The sequence below is a fragment of the Thamnophis sirtalis genome, unplaced genomic scaffold (assembly GCF_051295495.1).
Source record: "Thamnophis sirtalis isolate CommonGarterSnake01/CBP01778 unplaced genomic scaffold, rThaSir2_p1.2 scaffold_9, whole genome shotgun sequence".
Classification (NCBI taxonomy): Eukaryota; Metazoa; Chordata; class Lepidosauria; order Squamata; family Natricidae; genus Thamnophis; species Thamnophis sirtalis.
Window position 1 is genome coordinate 36,771,058 of NW_028261389.1, and position 15,467 is coordinate 36,786,524.

At 34.3% G+C, this 15,467-nt stretch overlaps 1 protein-coding gene across 2 annotated transcripts in view; it reads left to right on the plus strand.

The window, feature by feature from the left end:
- The window catches only part of FGD6 (FYVE, RhoGEF and PH domain containing 6), a 61,109-nt gene that overhangs the window by 7,919 nt on the left and 37,723 nt on the right, over positions 1–15,467 (plus strand). For both annotated transcript variants that reach the window (XM_014060478.2, XM_087723341.1), the window contains exons 2-5: positions 3,370–5,737; positions 12,699–12,855; positions 14,028–14,095; positions 14,189–14,219. In XM_014060478.2, the coding sequence (XP_013915953.2) occupies positions 3,370–5,737; positions 12,699–12,855; positions 14,028–14,095; positions 14,189–14,219 (2,624 nt within the window). The remainder of the gene's footprint in view (positions 1–3,369; positions 5,738–12,698; positions 12,856–14,027; positions 14,096–14,188; positions 14,220–15,467) is intronic.

Here is a 15,467-nt window from a genome sequence, read left to right on the forward strand (position 1 = left end):
CTTTGGAGTTTGGATATGTGTGGCAAATCCTTGATCATTTATACATCTAACCCTCGTTGCATTCTTGTGCAGCATCATTATTAATCAGAGAAGGCACCAATTGATGGAAAAGGCTGCCATTTTTTGCCATTACTTTTCTAAGAGTAGTATTCAGGTTCATAGATATGAAAGCTTAACTTTAACTAGATGTATGTCTTGCTGAATTATTGCTGAGATAAGATAAGAAAGATGATAAATCCTTATTCTGAGACAAATTCAGGTCAATTATTCCAGAATTGTGATGCATGTCTTCCATATTTCTTATTAATATGGCAGATAGTCCTCAACTTATGATCACAGTTGAGACCTGGATTTTCATTGTGAGTCATTGTGATTGTAAGTCAAATGATTTTACAACAATATTTACAGTGGTCGTTAAGTGAATCTCATGGATGTTAGCTGAATCCAACTTGCCCAATGGGCATTTTTTGCAGAAATTGGCAAGAAAGGTTGCAAACCAGAACCACAGATACTGCAATGGGTTATAAATGTTAGTTGGTTAGCACCAAAATTGCAATCATGTGACCACGAGGAGGGTGCAGTGGTAGTAAGTGAGAGTACAAGTCACAAGTTATGTTTTCCAAGGCTGTCATACCTTTGAAACATTGTTAAACAAAGGGTTGTAATTCGAAAACTATTTGTAAATATTTCATATTCCTAGCGATGATTATAGAATAATCTCTACTAGTTTGTTCATAGAACCATAACAGGTTATTGTATTTTTTTGGAGTAAAAATGTAAGTCAACAGAGGTTATTAACATAAAATTTAGTCATGAAATACAAGGGAACTTTTTTGTATCCTGCTGAATGTTAAAGTAAGGGTAGGCTACTTCATCTCAGTGTGGGGACAATCTTGTTTGTTAAAAAATATATTTGTCTCCAGTTGTTCAGGACAATCGTCTGCTGTGAATAGGGAAGTGGATTCTATTCTGAAGTGAAAAAAAAATGTTTTTTTAAACTTATTCCAACTTATTTTGTACCCTTTTTAGTGAAAAGAGAAAATTGGCAACACTTTTGGGTGAGGAAGCTTAGATGTTCTTTGCAAAAATATATAAATATTCAGAATGGTATTCAGGGTTTTTCTTAATATAAAATTTGGGATATAGAATAGGATGGTCCTTGTGTCTTAAATGAGCTTATTCCTAAACTCTAATACACACATTAGTTATGCTGTCCTCTGATTTCACAATCATTGTATGTGAAGGGATTATAGGGTGATAACAAAACTTCATATATATTCTCAATGTAAGAAGAAAATGTGACCTATCAGTGTTGGAGGACAGGTTTCCTTTAAAGGATGGGGGAGAGGGAGTTACCTTAAATTGTCTAGTGTGTAAGTGGATAAGAATTATTGGCAAAGTTGCATGGAAATCAGGTTCATTTCTGTTCTGAGTTTATTGTATTAATTTTGAATTTGCATGGTTTCTTAGAGTAAGCTTGCAAATATCCAGATCATCTCTGATGGATGAGAATTTACAAACAAATGAGGAGCAAAACTGAAATTTTATTTACAGATTTTTAAAGTATATAATATTATTCTAAAATAGATTCATTTCACTTCCCGTTCCCACAGAAAGAAAACAAACCCACAAGTTCTCTTTGAAGTTATTACATTCCTGTTTTGTTTTTTTATCTTGTCTTGTTCCTCAGAGCACCAGAATTATTTTTCTTGTTGGTGCATGCTTCTAACAAGCTCCTTACTTTTCAGGGCAAAGAGGTTAAAGTCAGAAACTACAGATTTGCCTTAATTCAGCTGTTCAACTGGTACTTTTTTTTCGAGGGCAAAGTGAGGCAGATAATTTCAAATGTTTGGGGGCTAGGATTCATGATTTTGTTGTCTTGATAGGAATGTTTAGGTGAGTGTTTTAGTGGAAGAAATAAATACAGTCAAGGTATAATGCTGAGTCAATTCCAGTCAGTGCTTGATTGAAGGGGGAGGGGCAAAGGATTGCTCCCCAGCATAGAGCCAAGGTGGCGCAGTGGTTAAATACAGCACTGCAGGCTACTGCTAGATCAGCAGTTCAGCGGTTCAAATCTCACCGGCTCAGGGTTGACTCAGCCTTCCATCCTTCCGAGGTGGGTAAAATGAGGACCCAGATTGTTGGGGGCAATATGCTGACTCTCTGTAAACCGCTTAGAGAGGGCTGAAAGCCCTATGAAGCGGTATATAAGTCTACTGCTATTGCTATTGCTATTGCTATCCTCCTGTGTGAACCGTCATAAAGTCATGCTCTTTTCCCCCTCCCCCAACAACTTCTATATGAAATCACTAGGGAGGCCATCTACCAGTTTGGCTTTGGTGTCATCAGTATGCTGATGATACCCAACTATATCTTTCAAATCTGGACTGGCTAAGTGAAGGTATCAAGATTCTATCCCAGGGCCTGGAAGCTGTGCAGGTTTGAATGAGGGGAAACCATCTCTGACCCAATCGTACCAAGGCCAAGTGGTTGTGGGTTATTGGATTATCCAGATCCGGGTATATTGGTATTCCATCTTTGGTCTTGGATGAGGTAACACTTCCCCTTCAAGATTGATGCAGAATCTAAGGGTCTTCCTGGAGAGGCAGCTCCTACCTGAAGAACAGGTGACAGCTGTTGCCAGGAAGACCTTTGAACAACTTCATCTGAAGTGCCAACTTTTTTTTATTCTGGGCCCTTCAGACAGTAACCCATGCTGTATTCACTACTCAGCTTGACTACTGTAACACACTTTATAGGAGGCTGCCCTTGAAGACAACCTAAAAACTTCAATGGTCCAGAATGCAATGGCATGAGCAATAATGGGCATGCCTTGATATGTGCATGTTATAGCCCTGCTTCATGAATTGCATTGGTTGCCAGTTTGCTTCTGTGTGAAATTTCAGGTGCTGATTGTTACCTATAAAACCCTACATGGCATAGGGCCAAGTTACTTGAGATAGCTTCTATCCATCCAGTTTGATTTTAAAGGGTTGGCACACTCTGAGTTTCTTTAATTAAACAATGTCATCCATCAGGACAATTAAATGTCCTTTCTATAACAGTGCCTACTCTCTGGAATGAGGTGGATCCAGATGGCTCCCACTCTGATGTTGTTTAGAAGACCATTCTTGGCAGACAAACATTTACAGTCACTCGGGATAGTGAGATGGGTGGCATATCAATTTATTAAATAAATAAACACAATTAAATGATGATTCATTAGCACTAATCTTCCTTCTCATCAGTTGAGGAAGCTTTTCATTAGAGAGATCTATTTGCACAAACTACAAAGGCTTGAATTTTATAACTTGCACAATATTATTCTGACCAACCTAATATTTCTCTTTTTTCCTTTTTTCGTCCTAGAAACTAAGAAGCCACCAGTGGCTCCAAAACCAAGACTGGTGATAGAACACAAAATAGTGCCACCTCCTGTAGCACCGAAACCAGAAGTTGTGGTGGTGGATGTTTTGCAGTCCTCAAGAAAAACAAAGCCAGTGATAGCACCAAAACCAAAGGTGCTTAAATGTTCGACTGTTCCTGAAGTTAAAACTGTCCCCTCTTCCATAAGGAGAAATTTAAAGACTTTAGAAGATCACAAAAAAGACTCTTCTGAGTACTTGGTTCATCTGAATTATAAAAATGGGATTCCAACAGATAATGCGGCTTATATTATATCTCTCTGTTCTTGCAATTTTGAATGTGTTCATAAATGTGGAAATCAGGAGGATACCCAAAAAAATGCAACCATTTTTGAACAGTTAGAAAACCTAGAGAACATTAATATAGATGAACAGCCATCATCATCTCTAAAGCATGGGACATTATTTGAAAGCAATAATGAAAACAATTTAAATAATTATAAGGTTGTCTTAAAGGCTAATGATCTAGAGGAAAAACTTGAAGATGTTATGATACAAAATGTTTACCCTAATAATGGCCATTTGAGGCAAAAACATTTAAGTAAACGTCAAACAGTTAATAAAGTTAATTCTAACAAAAATATTAAAATAGAATTTCCCCCATCTACAGCCAATGTAGAAGAACTTAAGGAGAGTTCAAGTAATGATGCAAAGTTAACTGCTGTAGAATCTGAAATGTTAGAAGGTCCTCTTTTGACTGAAAACAACAATAATTGTTTCTCTTTGAGTAACCAAGCACATATGGAAAAAATGGACGTGGATAATGCATCTATGTTATCTTGCACAAAAAACAGTGACAAACTTTCATTTGGAACCAACTCGATAGTATCAACTAAACCTTTTCCAGTTCCAAAACCAAGAAAGCTACATACGCCCTGTCTAGTTCGTCAAGATGGCATAGATGCTTCAGGAGAGGATGAATGTGATAGTTCTGGGATTCACGAGTTTGCCATTAAGCACACAGCAAAAATTAATGTTCTAATTCAAAGTGTTTCCTATAAAAATCAAGAACATCAAAGTGCAGTGGATAAATCGGAAGTTGCTTCATATTCTGTAAGAACAGTACATCCAACACCAGAATCTATTGATGCCAAAGAACTGATTCCACAAAGCCAATCATCTAAAATTGTACATGAACACTGCCACGTCTTAGAAAATATTGGGCATTCTTCAGACTTTAATTCAATAAAACCTTCCATTAACATAATGGAAGATAACAGTATGTTGGCAACTAATGCTAAAGAGACTGGCTTTGTAAGGTGTAGTAACCTATCGATGAGTTTGCCTAAACAAATAAAATTATCATGCAATCAACCTTTACCTGCCATGGTGACCCTTGATGACTCTGCACAAAAGAAGGAAACTAAAGATGTTTACTTAAAAGGTGAAAGTTCATCTCGAATCATTCCGAAGAAACCTCAAAGACATTGCATTGCTATAGCTGGGCTTTTGAAAAAATCTGCATCAGAGGAACTATTAGACACAAGTGCTTACTTTTCTAGTGAAAATAAAACTTTGGAGGGGCCTCGGATAAGGCATAACTCAGCCAGAGAACAAAATACAGTCCTATTGTGTGATACTCCAACATTATCTTTGGAAAAACCAATTTGGAAATTACCTCATCCTATTCTTCCATTTTCAGGAAACCCAGAAACCTTAAAAAACACAAAAAATGCAAAAAAAGTAGAAAATTTCAGTACTGTAACAAAACCTCGAGCCAAGTCCTTGTCTTCTGTAGATATGGATAGAATACACAAGCCTCCAAAAGAACCTCAAAAGAAAAGCTCACTAAAAAAATTCCTAAACATAAAGTGGTCTGTTTGGATGTTGAAAAGTGACTTCCAGAAATTTCTGGCAAAGGGCACACAGTCTACAGATAATGCCAATGGGGATATTCCTAGTGGAGAGGGGCCTAGCAAAAATGGGGATACGATTGCCATGGCAAATGGAAGGAAAGCTAAACCGGCAAAAGCACATTCTGCAGAAATAGGCAGCTTTTTCTCACAAAAGGGAAAACAAAAAATCAGAGCTCAGAATGAAATTAAAATCAATCAAAGATCAAAGTCTTTAGATGAACAGACTTTCTCATTACAAGGACAGTTGAGTTCTGTTACTCAAGACAATACACATGAATATGAAAATGTGAACCATTACGAAGAAATTCCAGAATATGAGAATTTGCCTTTTGCAGCTACTGATGAAAACATACATTTTGACAGGCAAAATTCTAGCATTGTTGAAAACCAGGATGCTAATATGTATGAGGTGGAAGAGCTGTATGAACCTGCAGGAAGCTGTTTAAACTTTGGCAGGTAAGGTGCTAAAATGGAAACACTATGGATGGATGGATGGGTGTGGTTTTCCCATTGCATCAATCTGTAGGGTTGTTTTTATTTTTAATAGGCTGTGTACATTCACCTATTGTGGTTTGTAAACTGTTTATGGCATAGCATTATGCATGAAAGCCTACTTTTCAAAACTACAATTAGCATGATGTGTGAAATGTTTTTATTATTGCTGACATCTCTATGTTCCAAGTACTTTTTAACCTATCCAGAAGCATAGTGCATTTGGTCTCTATACATGTCATAATCACTTTTGTGATTTTATTGATACATGGTTACAGTGGTGAAATCTATTTTTTTTTTGCCACCCGTTCTGTGGGTGTGGCTTGGTGGGGAGTGCTGGGTCGGACAAAGACCAGGGAAGTGATTAATGGGAGGGGGGAGGGGAAGAATGTCAGAGCATCCTTTCAGATCATGGAGGAGGGGGGAGCAGAATTGACAGAGCTCTAATCTGCAGCTGATGAAAAGCTCCAGGTGATGTCACGGCTCTTCCAACCTTCCGCTCCTCTCCTACCCACTTTGCTTGGTGTGAGAAAAGGCAGCGGGAGGGGAAGGGGTTGAGGTTGTCAGCCTGCCGGTGGTGGCACTGCCCGACTTGGGTGCGAGGGAGCAGGGCAGGACAGGGGCTTAAGTGACAGCTGTCTCTGGACGAGGGGGGAGGGGAGGCAGGATGCACAGTTTCAGAAGGAGACTTTTGTGCTTTGGGAAAGGGGGGAGGGTGCGGGAATCAAAGCCAGCTGAAGAACTTTCTGCCAATCAGTGGAGATTCAATCCCATCTTCAATATAAAAACCAAATGGGGGTCTGGCCCAGCCTCGGGGTCTTTCCCAGCTTTTCTGGGTGTGTGTGGCTTCCTTCCTGTTTACAGGGGTTGGCAGGAAGGATTCCCTATTCAGCCTTGAGAGAAAAGAAGCTTGCACTTGCTCGCTTTGAAAGCTTCCACCAAATGAAAAATGCCAGGAGCAAGCGCTTGCGTCTTTTCTCTCAAGCCTGAATGGGGAATCCTTCCCGCCAACCCCTGCAAACAGGAAGGAAGCCATTCCCCCCACCCCAGACAAGCCAGGGAAGACCCTGAGGAGGAGCTAAAGAGGTGGAATATCAATCCTGACAAAGTTATAAAAAGGTTCCAATAATCGCGCGACATTGTCACAGCTGATTGTCAGAACCTGTTTTTACTACCGGTTCGGCCAAACCATAGAATTTTTTGCTACCTGTTCAGGAGAACTGTTCCGAACCAGCAGCATTTCACTCCTGCATGGTTAGCAAAATAACTTTTATTGATTACTGTTTTAGAACAGGCTATTTTTCCCATTTTTATATTTTGTTTAAATACACATTTTTTCCACCATTTTTGATGGATCATTGGCTTGATTTTGTCTGAAGACAGTTTATGGCAAAAGCAATTTGAGTTTTTGAACAACTTTTAACTTTTATCCTAATCTGCAAGCAAATGTCCATAAGCAGCTGAATGTGGAAATACGATGATTGGACATCCATATGAACAACTACAAACCTGAACTAAATTTGATGAAATTATTTCAAACTTGCATACAAATCTTATTGATGATTTCATTGGATTTTGAAGGGGGGAAAAGTGTATGTGTGTGTGTGTATTTGATTGACTGATTGATTTAATAAATTTATATGCCCTTGGTTATAACAGTTTATAACATTAAAAATCCACAACATAAAAACCTATAGTTGTTAAAATTATAAAATTGCCTACTTTTACATATGTTTCAAAACAGAAATTGTTATATTCATTTGGTTGATGTTGAAATTGTGTACATTGTAGTATTATTAGATGAGCTGGCAAATCTGCTTCAAAATTATATACTGTATGTCTCACTACATGTCAGGGACTGCAAAATCTATTTTTTCTCCAGAGGTAAAACATACCCTATATTCCCTGCACATCTAGAAAATAATTCAAATAGCCAGCTTTCTCTCCATGACAAGCTTATGTATAAGACTGTGATAAGGAAACATTGTATTCATACAACTCTATTCTTGCAGCCTGAAGTTACAAAACCTAAAAGCAATTCTGTGTTATAGTATGCTGTTTCTCTAAAGATCCTTATGGCAGCAATCAAGGTTATTCTTATCTATATTTGAGCAAAGAAAGATTTTTTCCCCTTCATAATGTGAAGCTCATTAGTACTGATGAATAGGTTCCCAGGAAAAGCATAAGTTGACAGCATATTGTTAATTAACATGAATGAATGCCAGTGATGGGCTTCTGGGAAAATAGCATAGTATCTATAGCATAAACCCAAACAATGGCAGGACTTGAAAGACACAGAAGCCCTGTCTTGAAGTAATATACATTCCTGATGTTTTGATGTTGTGCCAAAATTTTTAAAAAATGATCATGTTTTGAACAATATTATAACCTGGAAATTTTGTCATGTTTCATCCTGAATTGCTTCTATGATCTATGTAAATATAAATATGCAGAACTTTTATTTGATATTATCTGCATTACAAAAAATATTTTTACTTTATTATGGGTGAAACTTTGGGTTTCTGTTTTCTGCATTTTTTGCACTAGTTGTCTCAGTAGACTAATAAGGAAGCAAACTAGTATAAAATAAAGGCATTTCTGCATTTGAATTGAGAAATTATGTCATATAACTAATGTTAAGAAATTGCACTAAAATTAGGATATGACAGAATGCAAAAATATGAAACAGTCCAAACTGTAGCTGGTTTTTTATGTTTGTAAATTGACATTTAATTATAGTTATTTTGTTAGACATAAAGAGCTAATGATTTAAACTGTTTAAGAAAGCCAAGATAATGTAATTTATGTTTTTCAACCCTAAAATCAAATTTATTTTACAAACTATAAAATATGTATCTGAATTGATATAAAATGTGTTTTAATGTTTAATTTCTGGAAATATACATTTGATTCATGCTTTACAAATGGAGCGCACTTGTAATTTTATTGTGTAGGATGGGACTTATTTATTATATCTTTTTAATCTTTTGTCCTTTTGTCCTTTCTTTAATTTTAAACACGACACCTAATGAAATAGTTATAGTAAATTGCACTATATGCAATTGAATATAATTACCATGTTACAACTATTTTTTTTAAAAAAACATAACTGAAATAGCCTTCACTTTTTTGACATCTCAAGAACTGTTTTCAACTGGAAATGTATACAACCAGTGAGAATTGATGTTTGAGAATCAGAAGTTGCTTGACTGTAAATTTTAGGTCAGTTCTCAAAGTAAATGTTTTTTAGTATAAACTATTGGCAAAATGTAATCAGAAATCTGTTTATTTGTGAGATACAGCTAGAAATGAAGCTGTTAGAAAACGTGTAGTGATGCAAAAGTCTCCTTCTCCCTTAATGGCATAGAATGTGTAGCTGAATGAATACAATTTAAACTTTAACTGATCTAAATAAGCTATTGTTTGTAGATAATGTTTGCTTTTAGCCAATAGAACTGCTACTACTTTTTTACAGATAAATTATAAAGTAATTCTAGAAAACATAAATTGTATGATAACACTGATCTGATATTTATAAAATATTACCTTGAACATATCCAGTTCAGCAAAAAAATGATCAAGGTCAGTTTTCTCTGAAATATACATACATATTGTTTTCAGAATTTATAATCATATAGATTTGATGCAAATAATGGATTTGAAAGGAATAAGGAAAAACTTAGTTTTAATGAACTTACCATGCTCTTTTTCATTATTTGTCATGATCAGTTTCCAAACTACCTATGATTTTGTAACTGTGTGCCTTTAAATATTGAAGAACGAAATCTGTAAAAAGTAGATTTAACCCATGAATAATGTGTAAATTTAAATATCTGAAATTAACTACAGTTGACAGCAGAGAAGAGAATGATAGTTATATTATTTTCTTCTGTTCTGGAACAGATAAAAATGGGGAAGCAAAGAGAGCATTAATCCTAAGAAGTAAATTAATAACAAAAACATATAACATCTTGGAAAATGATGACATACCATGATGAGAAAGGACATAATAGTGAAAAAGATTATCTTCCAGACACTAAGAAAAAGTGAGAGAAATTAGACTACAGGTAGTCCTCGACTTACAACCACAAAATTTCCATTGCTAAGCTAAGCAGTGGTTAAGGAAATATTGCCCCATTTTATGACATCTTTTTAAGTGAATCACTGCGGTTGTTAAATTAGCAACATGGTTGTGAAGTGAATCTGGCTTTCCTATTGAGTTTGCCTATCAAAAATTCATAAAAGGTGATCATATGGAACCCAGGACACTCAGCTGTCATAAATGTGAGTCAGTTGCCAAGCATCTGAATTTTGATCACATGACCATGGGGATGCTGCAACAGTCGTAAGTGTGAAAAATGATTACATTGAACTTTTTTCAATGCCATTGTATCTTTGAATGGTCACTAAATTAATTGTTCTAAGTCCAGGATTATGGTACCTGTATTGTCAGTCCTTTGAAGAAGGCAAGAACACATAGAACAGCAAGAATTTCAGGAATCTCTTCTTTGTTGTAAGGTAGCATAACAAAGTCTTCAAAGTTTCAGTCTATCACATTTTATGAGCAACAAAATCAAGGCGGGTCTATTATGAGTCTCTGCCAGGCTTTTTCCTTTTTCCCAGGACTGACTAATTCTTTCTCCTCCCTTATTGGTTCATAGCTCCCTTCTTCCTACTCAAGCAGGTCTACATACTTTAATACCTGCTGTGAATTATTGATTTTGAAATAGAATCAAGTGTATCGTGGATTGCAAGATCAACCAACCAAATATGCAAGACAAAACTTGCATATTTGGAGCACCTGGCTGGATAATAAATTATGTGAGCCAGGTTGAGGAAATAGAAGAAAGTAATACAGCAGATAAATTGGATAGATGGGATCAAAAAGATTATTGGGATGTCTAGGGAAAAGCTATATATTATTATAAAAAGCAGCTCAAGACAGAGAACATCTGTCTCTACAGTCGTTGGATTGAAACTGTCTTCTAAAGTTAACATGGCAAAAATCTAGTGCAGTATTCTTTTATTTAATTGAGTTAATTTAAGAGTGAAATCAAGTAATTACATTCAGCAAACCAGAATGCTTTCTCAAGGTATATGAGAAGACTCGTTGGCTTACAGGCTGTGACAAGCCATCAAAGAACAGTGTAATGACTCAGTGGTGATTTATTTCACATGACTGCTTATGCAGAAGTTTCTCTTTCCCAAAAAAAACCACCCTCTTACTTTGTGGTAATCTTTAACATGACCGTGTGGGAGATTGTTTTAATTAGCCTAGTATGCTATATTTTTAGCTTACGTATTGAAATGCATTGATATTCAGAATTATCCTTTTTTTGACGGGTTTCTCTTGAAATCAGTTCATGAGAAATTGAATAACCATAGATTCTGGCCTTTCTGGGTGTTTGACATTTGCATCTTCTGCTTTGCTTTCCAATATAGCTGCATCATGTGTCCAATATCTTTATCTTTTGTGACAGGGGCTCTCAGACTTTGGGATATCACAATTCTCTAAAATGAATTTTGCAATCCTTTATGAATAAAACTAATGGTTTTACTAGGCAAATATACTTTGATTGTATTTACATGTATGCATATGCCAAAAATAATCTTTTATAATATGAATAATAATTTTAAAAGTATAAATTTTTGATTTATACTTTTATACTAAAATATAAATTTGATTTATACTTTTATACTAAAGTATAAAATTTTGATTCCTGTGTAAATAAATTTTGATTTTAATTTCTTTACACAGGCACCCAGTATAAAACTCATTTATAATTTAGTAGTTCTCAGAAGCCTAAGCTCAATTATGGTGCCTAAGGCACTTTTAAAAAACATTGTGATACTTAAGTTATGTCTCACAGTTTGAGAATCTTATGATTTATGCCATTTGAGCTGTGGCTTAGGGCCACTCCTCAGGCAAATAACCCTCAATTGTCTCCATTCACACAATACCCAAAATTAGAATGAAACCACATTTAATTAAGCAAGAACCTCTTATGGTCCACAGTGTGTCCTAGAATCATAATGCCATGTAACACATCCATTCTGTACCCGAATATTCTAGAACTTGGAATATTAGAGCTTTGTTTAAATTTAAAACAACTTCAGGTAATTAATTTCAATTTTCATATTTTATTTCCAGCAACATAGCTGTGCTTTGCACAAGGCAAAATTAAATACTTTCTGCTAGGGGTGTTGATGTGGTTGAACTAGTTTATACAATTTTATTCTTAATTCAGAATATAATGCCATGCCATATTTTGGATGCTAACTTAATGTGCTTACTAGTATGCTACTCCAAAGTATTTGGTAAGGTTCTTACTAGGAACATTTAAAACATTTCATTATTTGATATTATTACAGAAGATCAGTATATAAGATAATCTCAGCTAATGAACAGTGATGATATTTTGAGGTATTTTTATTTATTAAGAAAGTATATTTTAAGTTCTAAGCTGACTATTATATAATAGAGCAGATAACATTAACAATTGGATAACATACATTATATTTAAACTGCCTTCAGAAACCTTTGAATATCAATGTTTTTGTTTGAAAGTGAGTATGGGTAAATGATTTTGAAGTCATAAGAAAATAATAAAAAAGCACATCTCTCATTGTGGGACAGAAAAATGAATGATATCATGAGAAATGTTGGCATTTTTACCAGTAAAAACAAATTTTTTTAAAGACAGCTACCAAACAAGGTAATTTGTAAAGAGACCTGGATGATCATGTTAACAATTGTGATTGAACAAGATTTGTGTTCCTTTATGAAACTGTTATTTATTTCTTTGAGGATTGTATTACACAATTTATTGTTGTATTAATAGTTAACAGATTTCTATAGTGAATAGCATTCTGTGCTTCAACCAACAATTAGATGGAACTCTGCTTATGTTACACAATGTTGTAGGTCATCAGCAGAACATGATGGATCAGAATTAATGTTAGAAGATACACATTCAGATGATGAAATAATGCCAAGAGATGTGAACAGCTCTGATGATGATGAGGATGATACGAATTCAGACTCCAGTAAAGGGGAGTCTGATGCACAAGAAAACAAGCAAGTAAGACTGTAACATTAATCTATTTTGTCATGAGTCTTTAGAAAATACTGTTAACAGTTGGAAAAAAAAGAAAGCAATAGAAAAAAATATGCCGTTACTTCTTTTATTAGAGAAAAGGCAATATTTATATTTATTGATGACTGGAAACCCCTTTTCCCAAGTTTTTATGACTTGGGAAACCCCAAGGTTTTTTTATATAAAAAATGAACTTGTTATTTATGGTTTTGATGATGAGACAGGCTAGATAGTAGAAAGAAGTCATGAAGTAATTTTAAAGATTGAGGCTAACTGCTGTAAAGAACATCAGAAGTCACTTCTTTATGGCTTTTCCTTTATCTCTTTCTGTATATCTTGCTATTTCTCCTACAGGCAGTCCTCGACTTATGATCACAATTGATCCCCAAATTTCCATTGCTAAGCAAGACAGTTGTTAAGTGAGTTTTGCCCCATTTTATGACCTTTCTTGCCACAGTTGTTAAGTGAATCATTGCAGTTGTTAAATTAGTAACACAGTTGTTAAGTGAATCTGGCCTCCCCATGGTATACACTTGTCAAAGATCACAAAATGTGATCATATGACCCCAGGATATTGCAACCATCATAAATACTATACTAAACTATACATGCCAGTTGCCTAGCATCCGGATTTTTACCATGTGACTACAGGGATGTTGCAATAGACGTAAGTGTGAAAAACAGTGATAAATCACTTTTTCACTGCCACTGTAACGTTGAACATTTGTCACTGAACAAATAGTTATGAGTTGAGGACTACCTATATTTTCTTACTGCACTTTTAACTTTTTTGTTCATTCTTTCTATTTTACTTTTTCTATTCTAAATTAGCTTTCTGCCATTCTTATTATTATTGTTCTTAACACACACACACACACACACACACACACACACCACACACCGAGAGAAAGATGTAGAAATGGAACCATCTCATTATAATATTCTGATTATAATATATTATCAATCATTATAATAACTGAATATTCATCTGCATATAGATCATAATGCAATTGAAAATAGATAATAGAACTGCATGCAATAAAATTATAGGAAAAGTTTTTGTGTAAAAATATAATGTCTAAAATACACAGAATACAGTAATATTGCTTTTTTTACCATTCCTATGTTGATTTTTTAATATTTGCTTTTATTTTTAGTTTAGGGCATCTGGGAAGAAAACAAAGGTTTATCATATCGCTAAGGAAATCATGAGCTCAGAGAAAGTGTAAGTATCTGTGTGGTACTTAATTAAATCTACTTTCCATTACTTTTCCTCTCCCTTTCCACTGAGATGCTTTTGTTCTTCTCTTGGTAATAGGTTTGTAGATGTTCTAAAGCTCCTACACATTGTAAGTATTTAATTTTACTTTTATAAACATGTTTAGTTTATAAACATCTTAGCTTAATCATCTCTGAAATTCTTTAAAAAATTGTCTTAAACTAGGATTGTTATAATGTTCCTCTTTGTAAAAACACTAAATCTAATGGAACTCTGCTAACAAGTTAAAACAGAAGAGATGTAATCATGATGTTTGATCCAAATTCTGCAAAAGTTTTGAATCACAGAAGGGGATATTCTTAAGTCTTTAGATTCAGAGCTAACAATGCTGAAAATAAGCACATGATAGACAGAAAGGAATTCATATACATTCCCTGAACGGTCAAAATGTGGTAGAACCAGAGATTTGTTTTTGACATCTCAACATTCTTCATTTATGTGTACATAGGTGAACCTTCATATGTTAGGAAAATATAATGTAACTATACTGTAATGTTATTATATGCATTTAATCTAATCATAGTTATGATCCATAAGCCTATAAAATGTTGGACTTAGTTTATGATAATTTATGCAATTAAATACAGAATACAATCTCTTATAAGGTTTTTTAGGAGAAAATTTTGCAGATTGTTATTCAACAGTCAAAAATAGTATTTTATATATATATATAAAATATATATATAAAATATATATATATATATGTTTTTTTATTTGTGCTGATAAATAAATAAAGGGAGACTAGTATAGATCTATTTCAAGCTATTTAGCTCTCATCAGCTAGCCATACCCTTACTGGGATTTGAACCTGGGCTATATTGCATACTAGGCATACTAGGCAGAGATCTTAGCCATTAGGCCACAGGCTCTTATCCTGTTATCAGTGAAGCCAGGGTGGAAGGTATCTATCTATATCTAATAGATACCTTCCACCCTGGCTTATATATATATATATATATATATATATATATATATATATATATATATATATATATATATATATATATATATATATATATATATATATATATATATATATATATATATATATATATAATGTATATATAATGTATATATATATATATATATATATAATGTATATATAATGTATATATTGTTATTTATTTAGGCTTTGTTTAGGCTTTATTTATATGTGTTAAAACATATAAATGGAGAAATATACAATAATACTTGAATAATCTGGTAGTATTATTTTAACTAAGCTTTTAAGTAACTGCCTCCCCCACCCCCAGCATATTCGAGTATTACCAAAAGTATGTGAGCTTGACTTACTAGGCATCTATATTTAAAGTTGATT